The sequence below is a fragment of the Miniopterus schreibersii genome (assembly GCF_964146895.1).
Source record: "Miniopterus schreibersii genome assembly, chromosome: 11".
NCBI classification, from domain to species: Eukaryota; Metazoa; Chordata; class Mammalia; order Chiroptera; family Miniopteridae; genus Miniopterus; species Miniopterus schreibersii.
Window position 1 is genome coordinate 32,539,081 of NC_138111.1, and position 15,601 is coordinate 32,554,681.

The window sequence follows — 15,601 nt, forward strand, 5'->3', positions numbered from 1 at the left end:
TGTGTGTCCCCAATTTTAACCTTTCTGAAATCAGGATGAGTCTTCAATCTATGGCATCTTAGATTCAATAACATACTGGATTTCATCCCTTGAGGCACTTAGAGGTGGAACTAGCGTGAGTTGTTTACTTAGTTAGGCTTGCTTATAATAAACGGCTATAGTCCCAGGGGGTGACTTATGCCAGAAAGTGACAGTGTAGATCTGAGGATTATATTTTGGGAAGATTGTACCTTATCAAGTAAAAGCTTTTGATGAACTGAAAGTGCTAATCACCTTTTTTTCCCCTTCCTCTGTCTCCCTCTTTGCTCTCTTCGTGTGTGTATCGCCCTCCTGTTTCCCTCCACCCTATCATGTCATGTCTACTTTCTCCCGGATGCTGCCACCACCACCATCACCACCACCTGCTCCTCTTCCTCCTCTTCCTCTTCCTCCCTCACCACCACCAACAGCAGCAGCAGTTGCAAGCTCAGCACCTTTCTCATGGCCACGGACCCCCAGTCCCTTTAACGCCTCACCCTTCGGGACTTCAGCCGCCTGGAATCCCACCCCTGGGCGGCAGTGCCGGCCTCCTGGCGCTGTCTAGTGCTCTGAGTGGGCAGTCTCACTTGGCAATAAAAGATGACAAGAAGCATCACGATGCAGAGCACCACAGAGGTGAGCGGCCGGGCAAGCCTGATTAGGACTTTGTCCTCACACTCATACAGTGCTGCAAAGTTGTGTGCACCGCTAAAGAAAGCCCCAACCTATTCAGAGAGCAAACAATGAGCTAAGAGGAACTGTCGAAAAGCTTGGCCACTGAAACACAGTTCACCCTGGAAGTGCTCAGGGTTAGCGTGGGCATCTGTAGATTTCTCGATCTTTTTAGATTGCAGGCATCTTGACATCTTGGCAACTGCCTAGTTAATGCCAGTGGCCTGTACCATATTATGGAAAACTGTTAACTGCTTAATTGGGTAATTTTCAAAGAAAGTAATGTTAAATGGGGCGAAATAAGAAGTTAAATCTGAAAGTGAATGTGTTCAAATGAGAGGTTTGATAATTGCATCTGTTACTACTTAGCTTCATAGGCTTTAATTCTAGTATGCGTTAAATATTGGGCAAAATTGCACTTGACTAATTTTTTGAAGAAAAGTAATTTATTCTGTCAAGAAATAAAAAAATAGGCTTTGTGTATGGTTAAACTGTAAATCTTATGTTTACAAAATACTGTAATTTTCAGGAAATCACTGTATTAGGAATGTGCAATGACTTATATAAATAAAAGCCATTTTTAAAACTGTTTGGGGCTTGTGTTCTAATTATTCCCCCCTTTTTTTTATTTCTGTTCTTGCCTCTGTGTCTGAACGGGCATGTCTGTGCGTTTCTTGGTAACCTCCGGAGCAGACAGAGAACCGGGCACAGTAAGTACTCTCGCCTGCCGCACACAAACACACCCCCTTCCCACAGTGCATCCCAAACTTCCTTTCCTTAAACACAGGCACAGGCGTGCACATTCTTCCCTGTCTCTCAGTGACTAGGTTTTTTATTTTTTTTTAAATATGACTATTCTTCCTGCTCCGGATTTTTTATAAAACTTTCTTTGATGAGAACAACGTGATTTGGGGGCACAGCTGTTTGCTCTGATCCGAATGTGCCCCAGGCCCACTTTAAAAATGTTTCCCGTTGCATTTTGAGTCTAGGTTGCCTGTAGTTTAAGAGTATTCATTCCTATCTTAAACCAGCTTTACAGGCAAGAGGTCACAGCCCACATGTGAAATTGGTTAGTAACGTGTTATTTCTACCCGAACCATTTATTATCCTCTGCAAATGCATCTTAGTTGCTAGGTTTCCATATCTAGTTTTCTTTTCATAATTGTCCTTGGAGTGTGGACTTGAACTTAAATTTATTTTACACCAAAGAATTGAGCATCTTAAGTTCTTAAAAACAAGGAAATTCAGCGGACTTGGAGAGCTCATTTTTTCAGCAGCCTAAGTCTTACCCATTTTACCTAATGCACATTTGATCTGTATACATAACCACGAGTTAGCTGTGGGGAGATCTGTATCTAAAGTGCATATCTCATGTTATGATCAAATAGAGTGAGAAATTGGCCCCTTTTTAGCTACGATAACCTACAGTTTTGTCTCCTTCCCTTCCTTCTTTTCTTTCTTTTTGAACATGGCAGTATTTTGACCATCTTAAATCTAACTGGTAGAAAAACAATGGGATACTGAACTTTTAAATCATTCTGGTAACTTTTTTTGGTTATGCATTTGGAAGGAAGATACGTAATTCTTTTCATCCTGAAAAATTTATGGTTTTTTCCCCCCTCGCTTTTCCATGTGGAATAGTGACTGTGTATACCTGTGTTATGTATCTTTTTTTTAAAAAAAATATTTTGTTATTGATTTTTAGAGAGAGAGAGAAACATGGACAGGAGAGGGAAACATCTTCCGTCGGCTGCCTCCCACATGCTCCCCACTGGGGATCCAGCATGCAACCTGGGCATGTGGTCTCCCTGGGAATTGAACCGGCAGCCTTTCAGTTCATGGCACGATGCCCAACCAACTGAGCCGCACCAGCCAGGGTGCATAGTAATAACCTGAAAAATTCTCTTTGAGATAGATCTTAGAATACCTTATGTATCAGGATGTGTTGGGGGAATGGATAATGGTGAAAGGATGGGGCAGCTATAGCTAGTTTTAAAATTCTGGGTACTATAACTTTTCTCTGGAAAATGTTGAGGGGGTAGAAAACCATTATAGCTAGGTATTAAACTATCCTCTTCGCAAAATACACACCTGAGTAAACTGACTTTGATTTATAGAGGTAACCTTTATGTTTTGCTCTTTCAGTGTCCCTGTAGATTATCATCTCTGCCATGTTCATTCAATAGAGTGTCAAATTAAAATCTCTAATCCTGGACCAGGGACCAGGAGGCAGAAGATGCTGAGGGAGGGAGCCCATGTCCTTTAGTTTGCTGCATGTTTTAATTTATTGAACTTATTCTAGGTTTGGAACTTTAACTTTTTATTCTCGGTACTATGATTTCACCTTAAATCACTGTATATTTATTTAATGAGTGTTTACTATATGTAAGGTAATATAGGAGATGCACCTATATAGTTCAGGATATGAAGCACACATATCACAAGGCCTTTTTCAAGGAACCAAGAAAAGGTGACCAAAATCCTAAAGGAAGGACTAGAAAGTTTCAGCAAAAGTTCTAGGCAGTCCTGGAAGGGGTACCATGGTATGTACCTCTGTGAAATGCCAATGAGTGGCAGGAATGAGGAGAGGTTTGCATGCTTAAGGTAGCAGAGGCATTTTTCAGACCTCTTTGTGTATTTCTGAATGTGTCTAATAATGCCCATTTGTATTTTTGGCTGAAAAATGTAAGAAGAACTTAATTCACTGTGGAAGTGAGGGTGGGATGGAGCAAGGACAAAATGTTTCTTGAATTTCAGGCAGCTGCGGGTGGTTTTAAAGTCCATGCGTTGAGTCAGCAGTGAAGTTCAAGGCAAAATGTGGATACATTGCGTAAAAAGCTATCTGTAAAATCATGCAAAATAAAAGGTTACTTCATGTGTTACTTGTATGTTTCCTTTTTCACATCAAATTTTTGACAAGTAATGATAATTTCAGAATATTTTCAGAATGGGTACTGTGTTTCCTGCCTAATTGTTACAGAGAACTGTAGGTGGTGGTGATATAAAATGGGGAAACTACACTAATTTATAACATAAACATTTAATTCAGTCTGTAGAGAAGAATTAATCTGTTCGCTGTCCACATAAGTGGGATTTTGCTGCAGTTACATAAAATTAAGTAGCTCTTCAAACTTTGTGTAAAATTGAATATGAGAAGCAATGGATAATAAGATGATGTGTACTATTAGTGCCTAAAATATTATAGTGCTTATCCCTTTAATAAAGTGGTTTGAATTACGAAGTCGGATTTTACTTGGCTGATGAAGTGAGTTGATTGCTCTGTAATGCTCTTGCTTCTTTTCACCCAGTTAGGGGTTAAGAGTAGTTGCTACAAGGCAGGGGTTTTCAAACCTTATGGTCTCAGGATCTTTTTGTACCCTTAAATTAAAATTATTGATGACCCCAAAGAACTTTTGTTTATGTGGGTTATATATTTTGAAATTTTTCTGGATTAGAGATAAAACAGATTTTAAAATCACTTAGGCAGATAAAGAGCTATTTAATTTGTGTGAACACTATTAATGAAAAACTATTTTCCAACATAAAAAAATGGTAGTGGGTAGAGGGGTTTTGTCTTACCCATTTGCAGATGTCTTTAGTGCCTGGTTTAAAAAAGGATGGCTGTATTCTCATCACCGGCTGCATTCTTTCTATTGGGAAACATTGTTTTAAAGTATAGGAAGAAAGTCTGCCTCAAAGAGATATGTAAGTTCCTCTGGGAACATCAGGGGTTCTTGGACCAAACCCTGAGAACCTCTGCCATAAGACTGAGGAGTTCTGAAAAATTCCAGACTAGTCTAGTCTAATATTTTCCTGCTTTTCTTTGTATAGTGAACATACATTCTTTATATTAAGTGCAAAAACCAGGAACTTATCTAGATCCAGAGGGGAGGGGATGTGGGTGTGTATGGATTTGTATCTGTAAGTCTAGAACTGGTTTGCAGGTTGTGTTTGCTTATTTTTAGTGACAAAATTATCCCATTTGCTAGTTTAAGGTTTTACGGTAGGGAAAACAAGTGAGCCTTAATGTAACCCGTTTTAATGTTAAACCCAGGAAATGAAAGCACTAAGAAAAGGTTGAAAACACGGGCACTATTTTTAAGTTGCTTGTTTCTGAAACAGGAATGAATGATAAAGCCAGTAACTTTTATTTTGCTCTTTGGCTGTTGTTTATAAGTTAAGATTTGACTGGTGTTTTTCTAATTTGCAAAACTTGGTGGTTGTAGTTTTTAACATAAGCCTACTAGCAAAATGCTACTTACTATTGAACAAAGAAATATGAGATGACCTAACAAAGGCCTTTATTTCTTCAGTAGTAATAAAACTTTAGATATTTCCATTAGAGATGAATTGCATTAACTTTTGGCTGAAGAGAGTATCATTTAAATAAGTCGGCTTGAAAGATCTGGAATTAAGAGAATTGACTAAGAGTTGTATGGCTTTTAAGAAAATAGGATAGAAATGTGTTTAAATCCTCATTAGTTTAACAAATACATAGTGAGCACTTACTATGTGCCCTGCACTGTTGGAGGCACTGTGTATACTTGGTGCCATTTTGCAGTGATGTCTTTTAATGTCCCAGTCAGATATTTTTTAAATGAAAATACCGAAATTCCTAATGCGTGTGATCACTCTTTGGAACATTGGGAAAAGGGAGGACACTTGGGAGTGGGGTTTGGAAGAGACCCCAGAGCACAGAGGGTCTGTGGACTTAGGCAGGGCTCCTAGATGGGCTTCAGAAGGTTCTTGAACCCTCTCAAAACTGCATGCAGAGTGTTCTGGGGAGATAACTTCCATCAAATTCTCAAAAGGGGTTCCTGCGCCAGAGAAGCCTAAGTACTATTCATCTACATTAGAGACCATAACAGTGCAATTATCATCACTTTATCAATCATACACCAAGCTCAGGGAGGTTGGGTGCCTCTGGTCATACATTTGCTTAGTTAATGGCAGTCAAAAATTAGATGTCTCTCAGAGGGACTGTGTTGTCACTCCCATCGCTGGCTTCTAAAATGGTCAGGTTCATATTTGGAACTTATTTAAAAGTACTTAGGACAACCATCACTATTCGATGTAAGGTGGTGTCTTTGTTTTTCTTCTCTAGTAGTTCTGCCTGCCTAGTTAACTGGCCGAGGTAGCACAAAGCCAGACCCTAGTTCAGACCACCCATCACTTCACTTTTTTTCAAGACGACCCTCAGCACTGGAGAGCACGGGGAAGTAAGACGTGAGGCCTTCTTTGGAAAAAATTGTATTGTTGCTCTTTTTTTGAAATTTTATTTTTGAATATCACATTATCTCCAGTTTCTCTTCAGGATTATGGCAGTTCAGGATTACGGCAACACGAGGGGTGGGAGTGATAGAAAGAACACCCGTTGTGGACAAGAACATGCTGCGGTGGAATTCTGACTGCACGGACGAGCCTCATCTGTAACATGGCGATGGTGGTGGCCTCACAGGGTGAGGGCTTAGGAACCAGGAACAGCAAGTCAGCAGACAGGGCAGGGCAAGCCTTTAGGATTCCCCTCCCCCTGAGTACCTGCCAGCAAGGCAGTAAACACAGTTAGTCGTGCCCAACAAAGTTTCTTGTGGTTTCCTTTCCTTTGTAAAATACAATGGGTAAGACAGTTGTGGAGGTTAGGGCCTAGTGACAGGGTGTCAGTTACTGGTGTTTTTTAGGACATTGGGACCATAGACCGATGTCAGCTTTCTATGAACTTTATCAGTCTCGTGATAATCAAGTTGGTCAAACGTAGGTAGGAACTAGGAGAAGGTATTTTCATCTAAATGTTTATGACTTTATCTTGACCTGGTGCATGCCAAGGAATTGCCTAGAAATAAAGGATAGAACTGAGAAGAGTCACCTGAAATATCAGTATTTAGGCACAATGGAAAACACTGACGTTTTCTCAGACAGTTGTCTCAGCAGATTTCCCTCTTGACAGAATTTAAAACCATGTGCTTAAAAAAATGGATCCTCTGGGAAAACGCACCACTGTCATGAGAAGGGTGAAATCCTGAAGAAAGGGGGGCCCCAGCTGTTTCTAGGTGGTTAAGAGTGTATGCCTGTAACAGGTGAGGCATCTGTTTATGTGGCTGCCGTATCCCACCAGGTGGATATTGGGGCCTGCGTGTGACCAGAAATGTGTCAGTTTTATCTCACTGCATTTATAGTGACTATAGGGCATCTTTACTCTAAAAACAACAAGAAAAAACCAAAGAACAGGTAGAGACCATTTTCTCCCTCCAAAATCTTTTCTAGACTTAGTTTGTGTATTAAAAATTATTTTTAAATGGTTATATTTATTGTCAGCTCCAAAGTTTTTATTTGTTTTATTTTGCTTTACCTGGAGAAGGTGAGTGGAAGGCAAGCTGGGGGTGTAGAGGGTGATGTCTAAGGCATCTTGTGATTTAATTTAATACCTCTTCGAGGCCAAATATAGCCTGGGTGTCTCCTGCATGGCTTCGTTCTCTTCCCGGAGCCCTCCTGACTGAGTCCCCCTTCTGCATCCCACAGCGCTGAGTTCCTAGATCAAGGTGCAAGAGCACACTTCTTTCTGTATTTTGCTTTTTAACTATGAAAAATAGATGTATACCCTTCAGCACAACTGCTTCACAGCCAGGGCTTCTGAGATGTGATGTGGTTGCCAAGTGGACATGTTTCCACACTTCTCCACTTTCTTCCCCTTTTCACCATTGACAGGTAGGGATCTTGTTAGTTTTATGGGCAAAAAATACATTTGTCGAAATGTCAGGCAGAATACGAGAATGACCAATTGGACTGTAGCAAAAAGTACAGCATGGGGTGATGACTTAATTGGTACCAGGTGTCGGTGGAGAAGGCACACAGATGTGATGGGGTGCGTCGTTGCCTAATTGTTTTAATGTTCACCGAGAAGTTAATTGTCAGTGTAGAGTGCGCTAGCAAATTAGGTTCCCACTGCCTCAGTGTAACTGAGGATAAATGAGGTGTCATGAGTTTCCAATCTGTACCTCTGACACAAACACTTTCCTGCGGGGAGGAGGAAATTCCCTAGGGGAATCAGCATGGCAGCTAAAGAAATCTATTTGAATAATGTACATTATTTTTGCATTAGGGAAACCTGTCTAGCTTCTGCTCTATCTGTGAGCAGTTTCTCCTTTCAGATTTGCTGCGGGTGGCTTCCAGGTTGAGATTTGGTTGGCAGAAGAGTTGCTTTGAGGTCTCAGAATAGATGAGGGATATATGAAAACTTTGTAACAAGTGTTCTGGTAGCACTGACAGTGTAACGTTTCATTAAACTTGCCTTCTTTTATATTTTCTGGAGTTTACCTTCCAAAATATCTCAGCATACATGAACTATTGCTGTAAAATTGCTGAAAGAAAAGTAAAATTCTTGGAATAAGACTCTAAAGTCTGGTTTTATGCGTATTGAAGCAGCTGGGTCTCTTCCTTTTTCTTGAGTGGGTTATCAGAGCGTGAAATACAAATGCTGTCCAGAATGGTCAGAACGAAGGTAACAGACACAAAGTCCAAATCTTGACAATCTCTTTTGATTTGACTGAATGCTCTCTGAGGTTCAACAGACTCTTCTACTTACATCACAAGTTCTTTCATGAACATATGGTTTAATAATTGCATTTGGATGTTTACCTTTGCTTTGTTTTAAGACTGTATTGTCTACTTCTACCCACTAGGTTCAAACCCTCTACCAACTATCTAGTTAACCTGATTCCACTGAACTATGGCAGACAATGTTCCTGTTGTGTGTTTTTACAAAATGTGCTTCATCCAATTAGAAAGCTGCTCTGGGTTTGACCACTCACGGAGTGCATACCGCTGTGATATTGGAAGATCTGCTACTCTTTCTAGTCCCTCTGAGTAGCTCCCTTGCTCACTCTCATAGTGTTCTTAACCATCCCATCACTGTTAGTGCAAGAAGTGACCCTCAGGAAGCGTGTATTAGTCATACATAGCAAACAGTTTCCCTGTTGCCAGTGGAGAGGCCCACTGAGGTGTTATATTCTCAAAGAATTACAGCTTTTTTTAAAGAGAGACAGGTGGAGTATGTTCTCTGTTCCTGCACCTCATCTAGGCATTTCATGTGGTTTCAACATAAAACGGAGAGGAAGTCATGCCAGTGGGCGGGTAGGTCTGGACCCTCTTTCTGTCTCTGGTACTGAATATTCCAGGGGGGTCATTTTTCTTTAGAGATGGGTCAGATAGCCTCTCCCTTTATCATTTTACTTGACTCTCTACCTGTGTATGCAACACAAAAGGTGCAGACAATCATCAGGGTTTTACAATTTTAGTTTGTTTTGAAATCAAAATGTGTTTTCAGATCTTGATTTGCTCTGATTTAAATATTCCCCCTGGGCTACATAAAACTCCTATTTTGAGTTCTTGTAGAAGACATAAGGTAAATAAGATGATTTTGTTTTGTTCTTAAGGAAATTTTAAAGTAAAGGAAAACATATATACAGTCTGGAAATCCCAGCCCTCAGGACATTTGTAGTAGAAGGCTGCCTGATAATTAAAGTGTTTGAAAAATTCTGGCAGATACTTAAATTTTGCCAGCTGCAAGGTGAAATAAAACATTGAGTTTCTTGACTAGAATTCGAGTATATCAGTGTGGTAACACTAGTCCTCATGCTGAATAAAAAAACCTCTGATTCACAATTAAATGTTTATTTGACAAATAAATACTGGGAAAATGAATTGTACTTGATGAATGCTGTTTGGTAGATTAAAATCTTTCCAAATGTGGACTCTGGGAAGAGAGGTCTGTGATGGTAAATAGGGCTGAGGGATCACTATCAGCCTTGATTGCCATCACATGAAACCAGTGCTGTGGGTACCTGGACTACTTTGTTCTCTGCTGAGTTTCTTTCTTTTCTTTTTTTTTAAATCCTTACCCAAGGATATTTTTTCCATCGCTTTTCAGAAAGAGTGGAAGGAAGAGAGAGAGAGATACATCGATGTGAGAGAGACACATCGATTGGTTGCCTCCCACACGCGCCCAAGCCAGGGCCAGGGATCAAGCCTGCAACCGAGATACATGGCCAGAATTGAACCAGGGACCCTTCATTCAGTCTACGGGCCGACGCTTTAACCACTGAGCCAAACTGGCTAGGGCATCTGCTGAGTTTTTCTTCTCATGTGAATCTTGGGTTATCAATGGTAGGATTCATGAATGCAAATATAGGAATTTGGGACTATTTTCAGGTCACTCTAAAGTACGCTGTAAAATGTTCATTTTCAAATTTTATGTTCACATTTTTAGTATTGTGAACAACCAAGTGAATCAGGGCGTGTGTGTGTATCTGTGGTTAGGAGGGGGGAACAGAGAAAACATGCAGTACGTATTAGGCATTGTTTTCTGTCCATTAGAATATTTATTAAGCTTCAAAGGCTAAAGAGCCAGTGTGGCTTGTAAGCAGTTATTTGGAACCAGGTGTTTGGGTACAAGTTTTCAGGTACATAAATTGAGTTTAAAAATCACTCTTCTGGCCCAGCCAGCGTGGCTCAGTGGTTGAGGATCGACCTATGATCCAGGAGATCAAGGTTCAATTCCCAGTCAGGGCACATGCCCAGGGTGTGGGCTCAATCATTCAGGAGGCAGCCAGTCAGTGACAACTCTGTCATCATTGATGATTCTCTCTCTCCCTCTCCCTTCCTCTCTCTGAAATCAATAAAGATATATATGTATATATATATTTTAAAAATCACTCTTTTGGGTGGTGGCACTTTGACTTAATGGGAAGAGCTTCCTGCCTTAGAAAAATCACCTCCCCTCTCTGGGCATCCTCCAGATAAAATGAGGGGATGAGGGAGATGAACAGTGTGTCTTTTAAGGTTGCTTTGGCCCCTTTAAAGGTTTGACTCTAATTATCTTCTGTGTTTAGAATGCGTGACTTTTTAAATAATAACAAAGTGAAACAGCCTCAGTTTCACCATGGCCTCTTCTTAAATGTTAAGTGTTTGTGTGAAATGTGATTCTACCTATCCTAGTCCAAATCCAACAAACCAAGATAGAACCCTAAATTTTGAAGGATCCAAAGGCTATTAAGTCAATACCCAGGTATAATCTCTCCATTCTTAAAATATATAAAAAACAGCTCATAATGACCATCAAAATGACTGTTCCACTTCTGAGCCATTAGATGGTGCAGGGGGGAAAACAGCAGGAGAGGAAAAGACTTAGTGGCATCATGAGACATCCAGTAATACCCGTGAAGTCTTTTGGTTGGGTTCCTGGGGAACAAATGAAGGAACCACAAAACTTGGGGTCTCATAGCAGTAATTAACCAGAAAGTTGTTGCCAACATGAAATTCATTAGACTGGAACTATTTGCTTAAATCAAAAACAATACTGAAGGGGAGCATCAGAGCTGGGAGGATGTCAGGGTCAACTATACACAGAAAACTGGGTTCCTGGGGACAAGGGTGAAAGAGGTGGTCCGTTTTGGGTGGGTCTGCAGCAGGAGCCAGGAACCCCCTGGCTCCTTACCTTGGCTCCCAGCCTTTCCAGCCCACACTCTTCGCTGCTTTGTTTTGAATCAGTTTTATAGCACTAGAGGTATGATGAGATGTTTTGTTTTGTAACTTGTCTAAGTCTGCCATTTGAATGGGGCCGATTTTCAGACAAGCAGAGGTGCTAATTACGAGCTCTGTCCAAATGTAGAGAAACTTTTTAGAGCTTTTTCAAAAGCACATTCAGATTGCAGGCCTCATTTAAGCTGCTCAAACAGGAATTGCAGTAGTAACTTCTAACAGGTTGACGGGAAGGCCTCAAAACTTGACATGCTTACAGGTCCAGCTGTAGGAGTGCTATTGTTTCTAACAAACGTTGTATTTTCCTAACAGAAGTGTCGTTTACTTTTATGTTTGCAATACCACTTGACATCATTTTAAAAAGTAAGATCGTTTAAAATTGTCTCTGAATGGCTGAGTGGTTTGGATGCCCACTGCTAGGTATAGCAGAAGGGCTGTGAAGGTGACACTGATGAGAGACTTTAAAACTGCTGGTAGACACCAATCGAGGGTTCTGGGCACATGGGCAGATGTAAAGTTGATACAGCCGTGCCCTTAAATGTATCTGCTCAGAGTCTGGAGAGGAGATTTGGGGGCCTGATATATTCTATAACACAGATGTATTTGGACACATTTTATACTTAAGTGCAAACTCCCCTTGGCTCTGCTTTTCTGAGTGCATGTTTGCACTTTGCAGAACTTTTAAGCCTCTGCATCTTGTCAGGCAGTGTGGGTTTGGGTTGGAGGAGTTAATTTTTAGTAGACATTTTCCAAGGTAATTCTTTCAGGGACACAGCCAGCTTACCTTTCAGCTCCCCACCCTGTGCTAAGGACATTACTCTGAGCTTCTGTGTATTGAATTGCATTTGTCCCTCCCCTGTTTTTCTGTAAGCTTCTTAGCATTCGTGTAGCTTGGACAGTCATGAATGCAAAGCTCAGCTCATGACACAGTCAGCTCCAGAAGTGGGCAGAGAGGCTTCAGACTGCCTTCTGGTTCCCAGTTTTTATTTTTTTCCTGCATGTGGTTGAGCTGTGGATGCCCCTGTGGTGGGGTCCACAGTTGTCACAAGGGAAAGTTGAGAGCCAGCCACCTGGCTGATTACTGCAGGCTAGTTAGGAGCGAATACCCATGATGGTTAAAAATGTGTGTAAATGATTCGTTCCTGGTAATACAGTGGCATTAGAGGTGATCTAAGGCAAGGTTTTCCTCAGACCCTTCTCTTTTAAATTGTGGCAGAGAAAGGTAACATAATTATCTATTGGCCCTGGGCACCCTCCTCTTAGTTCTCCAGCATCTTTCAGAAATTGGGGTTATCTGTGCTTTGTGAAAGGAGGCCTTTACACAGCTCACCCAGCATTGTTCGAGGCTGTAACACATCACTGAACAAATTGCCCCCTTGCATATGCTAATCCCCGCACTTAAAATAACTCATTGTAACATGTTCTGATGCTTTAGCCCAGAGGAGATGGGAATTGACCAGCTGTCAGATCATGTCATGTGACCCCCAAGTATCTAAAATGCCTCTTTTCTTTGGGTCAGCAGTTCGTACTCAGCACATTCGAATGAAAGTGGCCTGTGTGGTTTGTGGAAAAGATTCGCCCTTGTTCCTGCTTTTATGTGTGGGAACTGGCTTGGCCGGTGAAGATCCACTGGCTGAAATTTCCTCTTTGAGTCTTACATTGCGGTGCTTTTGGCGAGGAACATCAAATCATATTTTCAACAATAAATTAAAAGAATTCAAAGGAGTTTCTTCATTGTCTGAGGAAAGTGTTGATTTGTCTTTTAGGAAACCATCCTGTTAATCCCACTTGTTCTCTTTGGGATTTTAGAGGGGCGCACTGACTCGCAGTCACGAAATAAGGCTAATCGAATAACTTCAGGTTTTACTCATAGGCTTTTCATGTTCTTGACCAGAAAGTCCAAGTGGGAAAGAATAGAAACATGTCCACACACAAGCATCAAGCTCCCATTTCTCTAACAGTAAATAGAGCATTGTAAGTAAGTAAGGCCTGAAGCATGGTTCAATTGCATAGTCAGGGTCTCCCTTTTAAGTGCTTAAAGTTCTGTAAATGTTTGCCATCCAGTCTTCAGACGAGATGAATTAAATGGAATGAAAGGTCGTGTCGGTATCACCTTTCTAAAACAGCTATCACATTCAGGTTGGGTTTTCAAGTGTACAAAGAGGCCTGGGAAGAAGCCTTTGATTAATTTTTTGTCTTGCAGAGTAATTCCCTCTTGGTCCCAGACAGTCTAAGAGGCACAGATAAACGTAGAAATGGGCCTGAATTTTCCAACGACATCAAAAAAAGAAAGGTGGACGATAAGGACTCCAGCCACTATGTAAGTAAATAAAGGACTAGAAACAATATTTGTTGCTTACTTGCTTATTTTTTAAGTGAGTATACAAATGTACTCTAAGATCTTAGTGATAATCCACATCCCTTAAAATAATACATAAAGAGGACAGATTCTTACACTGCTGGATTTTATTTCACTCTACAGCTGTAAATTATCCTCCTGCCAGGCTCAGTATTACATTTTAGGCTTTCTGCCTTACTCTTAAGTGGGGATGTAAGAATGCAGGGCTGGCTTCATGGGCATGCAGTCTGTGCAGCTGCACAGGGCCCTGCTTATAAAAGGACCCTGCCTCACCCTTGGTTTTAATGCTCTGCACTCAGCCCTCTTCAAATTCTCAAGTTTTGAACAATGCCTGCATTTTCATTTTGTCCTGGGCTTGTGCTGCTAAAATGATCAGGGTAAGATTTGTGGTGTCACAAAACACCTTCCTGAATGCTATTCTCATAGTATATTCAGGCTTGTATTAGGTCTTCAGGCAGAGTTCACCCTCTTCCACAGCAAGCAGTTTAGTGGTAAAAATGGAAGAAATGTTGGGAGGCACCTAGTCCAGATCCTGCAGGCAAGATCCCATGGCGGGTTGATGGAGGGAGGACTGTTCACTCAGGTCTCGCTAAACTCGCATTCCCGTGGAGAGCGCCCCGAGCCAAATGGCCATCGGCTCTGTTCTTGGCATCATAAACATCGCAGCTGACAGACAACTTGGAGTTTCCTTATATCCCTGAGTGTCTATTTCAGTTCTCAGGAGCAGTATGTGAGTAGAAAGCTGATTTAGGCCACTTCCTGTTGCTCCTGGAGGAAGAAGCTCTGCCTCTGGCTGGCTGGTGTGCAGGCTATGTGGAGGCTCACACGCTAGGCCTCTCTGCCTCCTGCTAGCTGGCTCAAACCTGTAGCTAACAATGGGTAACATTTCTTGAGCAACAACTCTAGTGTCAGCTACTGGGTGCTTTTACATGAATTGTTTCCTTTAACCCTTAAAACACCCTGTGAGGTTGATACCTTTTATTTAATAAAGAAACGGAAGCACAGATCTTGCAAGTATTTCCCCAAGGTCAGAGTTAGTGGTTGAGTCTGGAGGCAGTCTGACTCCAAAATCCATCTCTTAGTCATGATGCTAGGATTCCCAAACCCAGGGCTTAGGATGGATATTATTATCAGAGGTCTTTTGAAATGATCTATACTTTGCACCATAATAATATCCTAAGAACCTACTTTTTTGGTTCTTTCTAGCCCAATCCTTTTAGCACATAATGTTTGCCCTTCATGTTTTTCCCAGAGCCAGTGTCCCGTGCAGGTACTTTTATATACAGCATCAACTGTTAATAAGCTAGTGAGAAGGTCCATGATATGCAGAAATTTGGAAATTTGCCAATACAGTTCCATTCCAGGTTGTTCCATTCATGTATGTTAAATTATTTAATAGTGAGTGAGCTACAATCCGTAGCTGTGACTGTTTTGTAATCTGCATGTATGTCTAGTTGTATAGGTGATTGAGGGTGATGTGTTGAGGTGATGCTGAAGAATCTGGGCAAAGGCCTCAGACCCATAACAGGCATATTGTACTGTGAAGGTCTATATTTACGGAAGGGTTCAGCACAAAGCTAAGATTTAAATTACAGTATACTTAAGGACTCACTTCAAAGTTCCATTGTAATAAATTAATTGTTTGCTACTTTTTGCCAGTTTGGTTTATGTACTACATTAACCATTTCAATAAAATAATTTTTTTAAAAGGGAAACAATTTTAGCTTCTATTTTTTTCACCACACTGTCTTTGGGTTCGGTACACCTGAAAACATTTAAGCTTGTCTGTGGGCTTTACTAAGTGAAAGCAAATTATTCTTTAGTATTAGTTTTTTCTTTTATTACCTGAAAATGTTTCTTTCAGTGGACTATTTTGAATTACCTAGGCTTCCTCATTGCTTATAATTTTATGTTGTTACTGGTGAATTGCATGGTGCCTTTATAACAATGTCTAAAGTAACACATTATTGAAGAAAGTAAATTAGGTCTCTCACATGTAATGCTCTAGGTATGGTTAGA

At 40.9% G+C, this 15,601-nt stretch overlaps 1 protein-coding gene across 3 annotated transcripts in view; it reads left to right on the forward strand.

The window, feature by feature from the left end:
• The window catches only part of LOC308563887 (transducin-like enhancer protein 1), an 81,894-nt gene that overhangs the window by 41,020 nt on the left and 25,273 nt on the right, over positions 1 to 15,601 (forward strand). For 2 of the 3 annotated variants that reach the window (XM_081151459.1, XM_081151460.1), the window contains exons 7-9: positions 450 to 654; positions 1,384 to 1,400; positions 13,427 to 13,543. In XM_081151459.1, coding sequence (XP_081007585.1) covers positions 450 to 654; positions 1,384 to 1,400; positions 13,427 to 13,543 — 339 coding nt within the window. The remainder of the gene's footprint in view (positions 1 to 449; positions 655 to 1,383; positions 1,401 to 13,426; positions 13,544 to 15,601) is intronic. The other variant, XM_081151461.1, reaches the window with a different exon arrangement.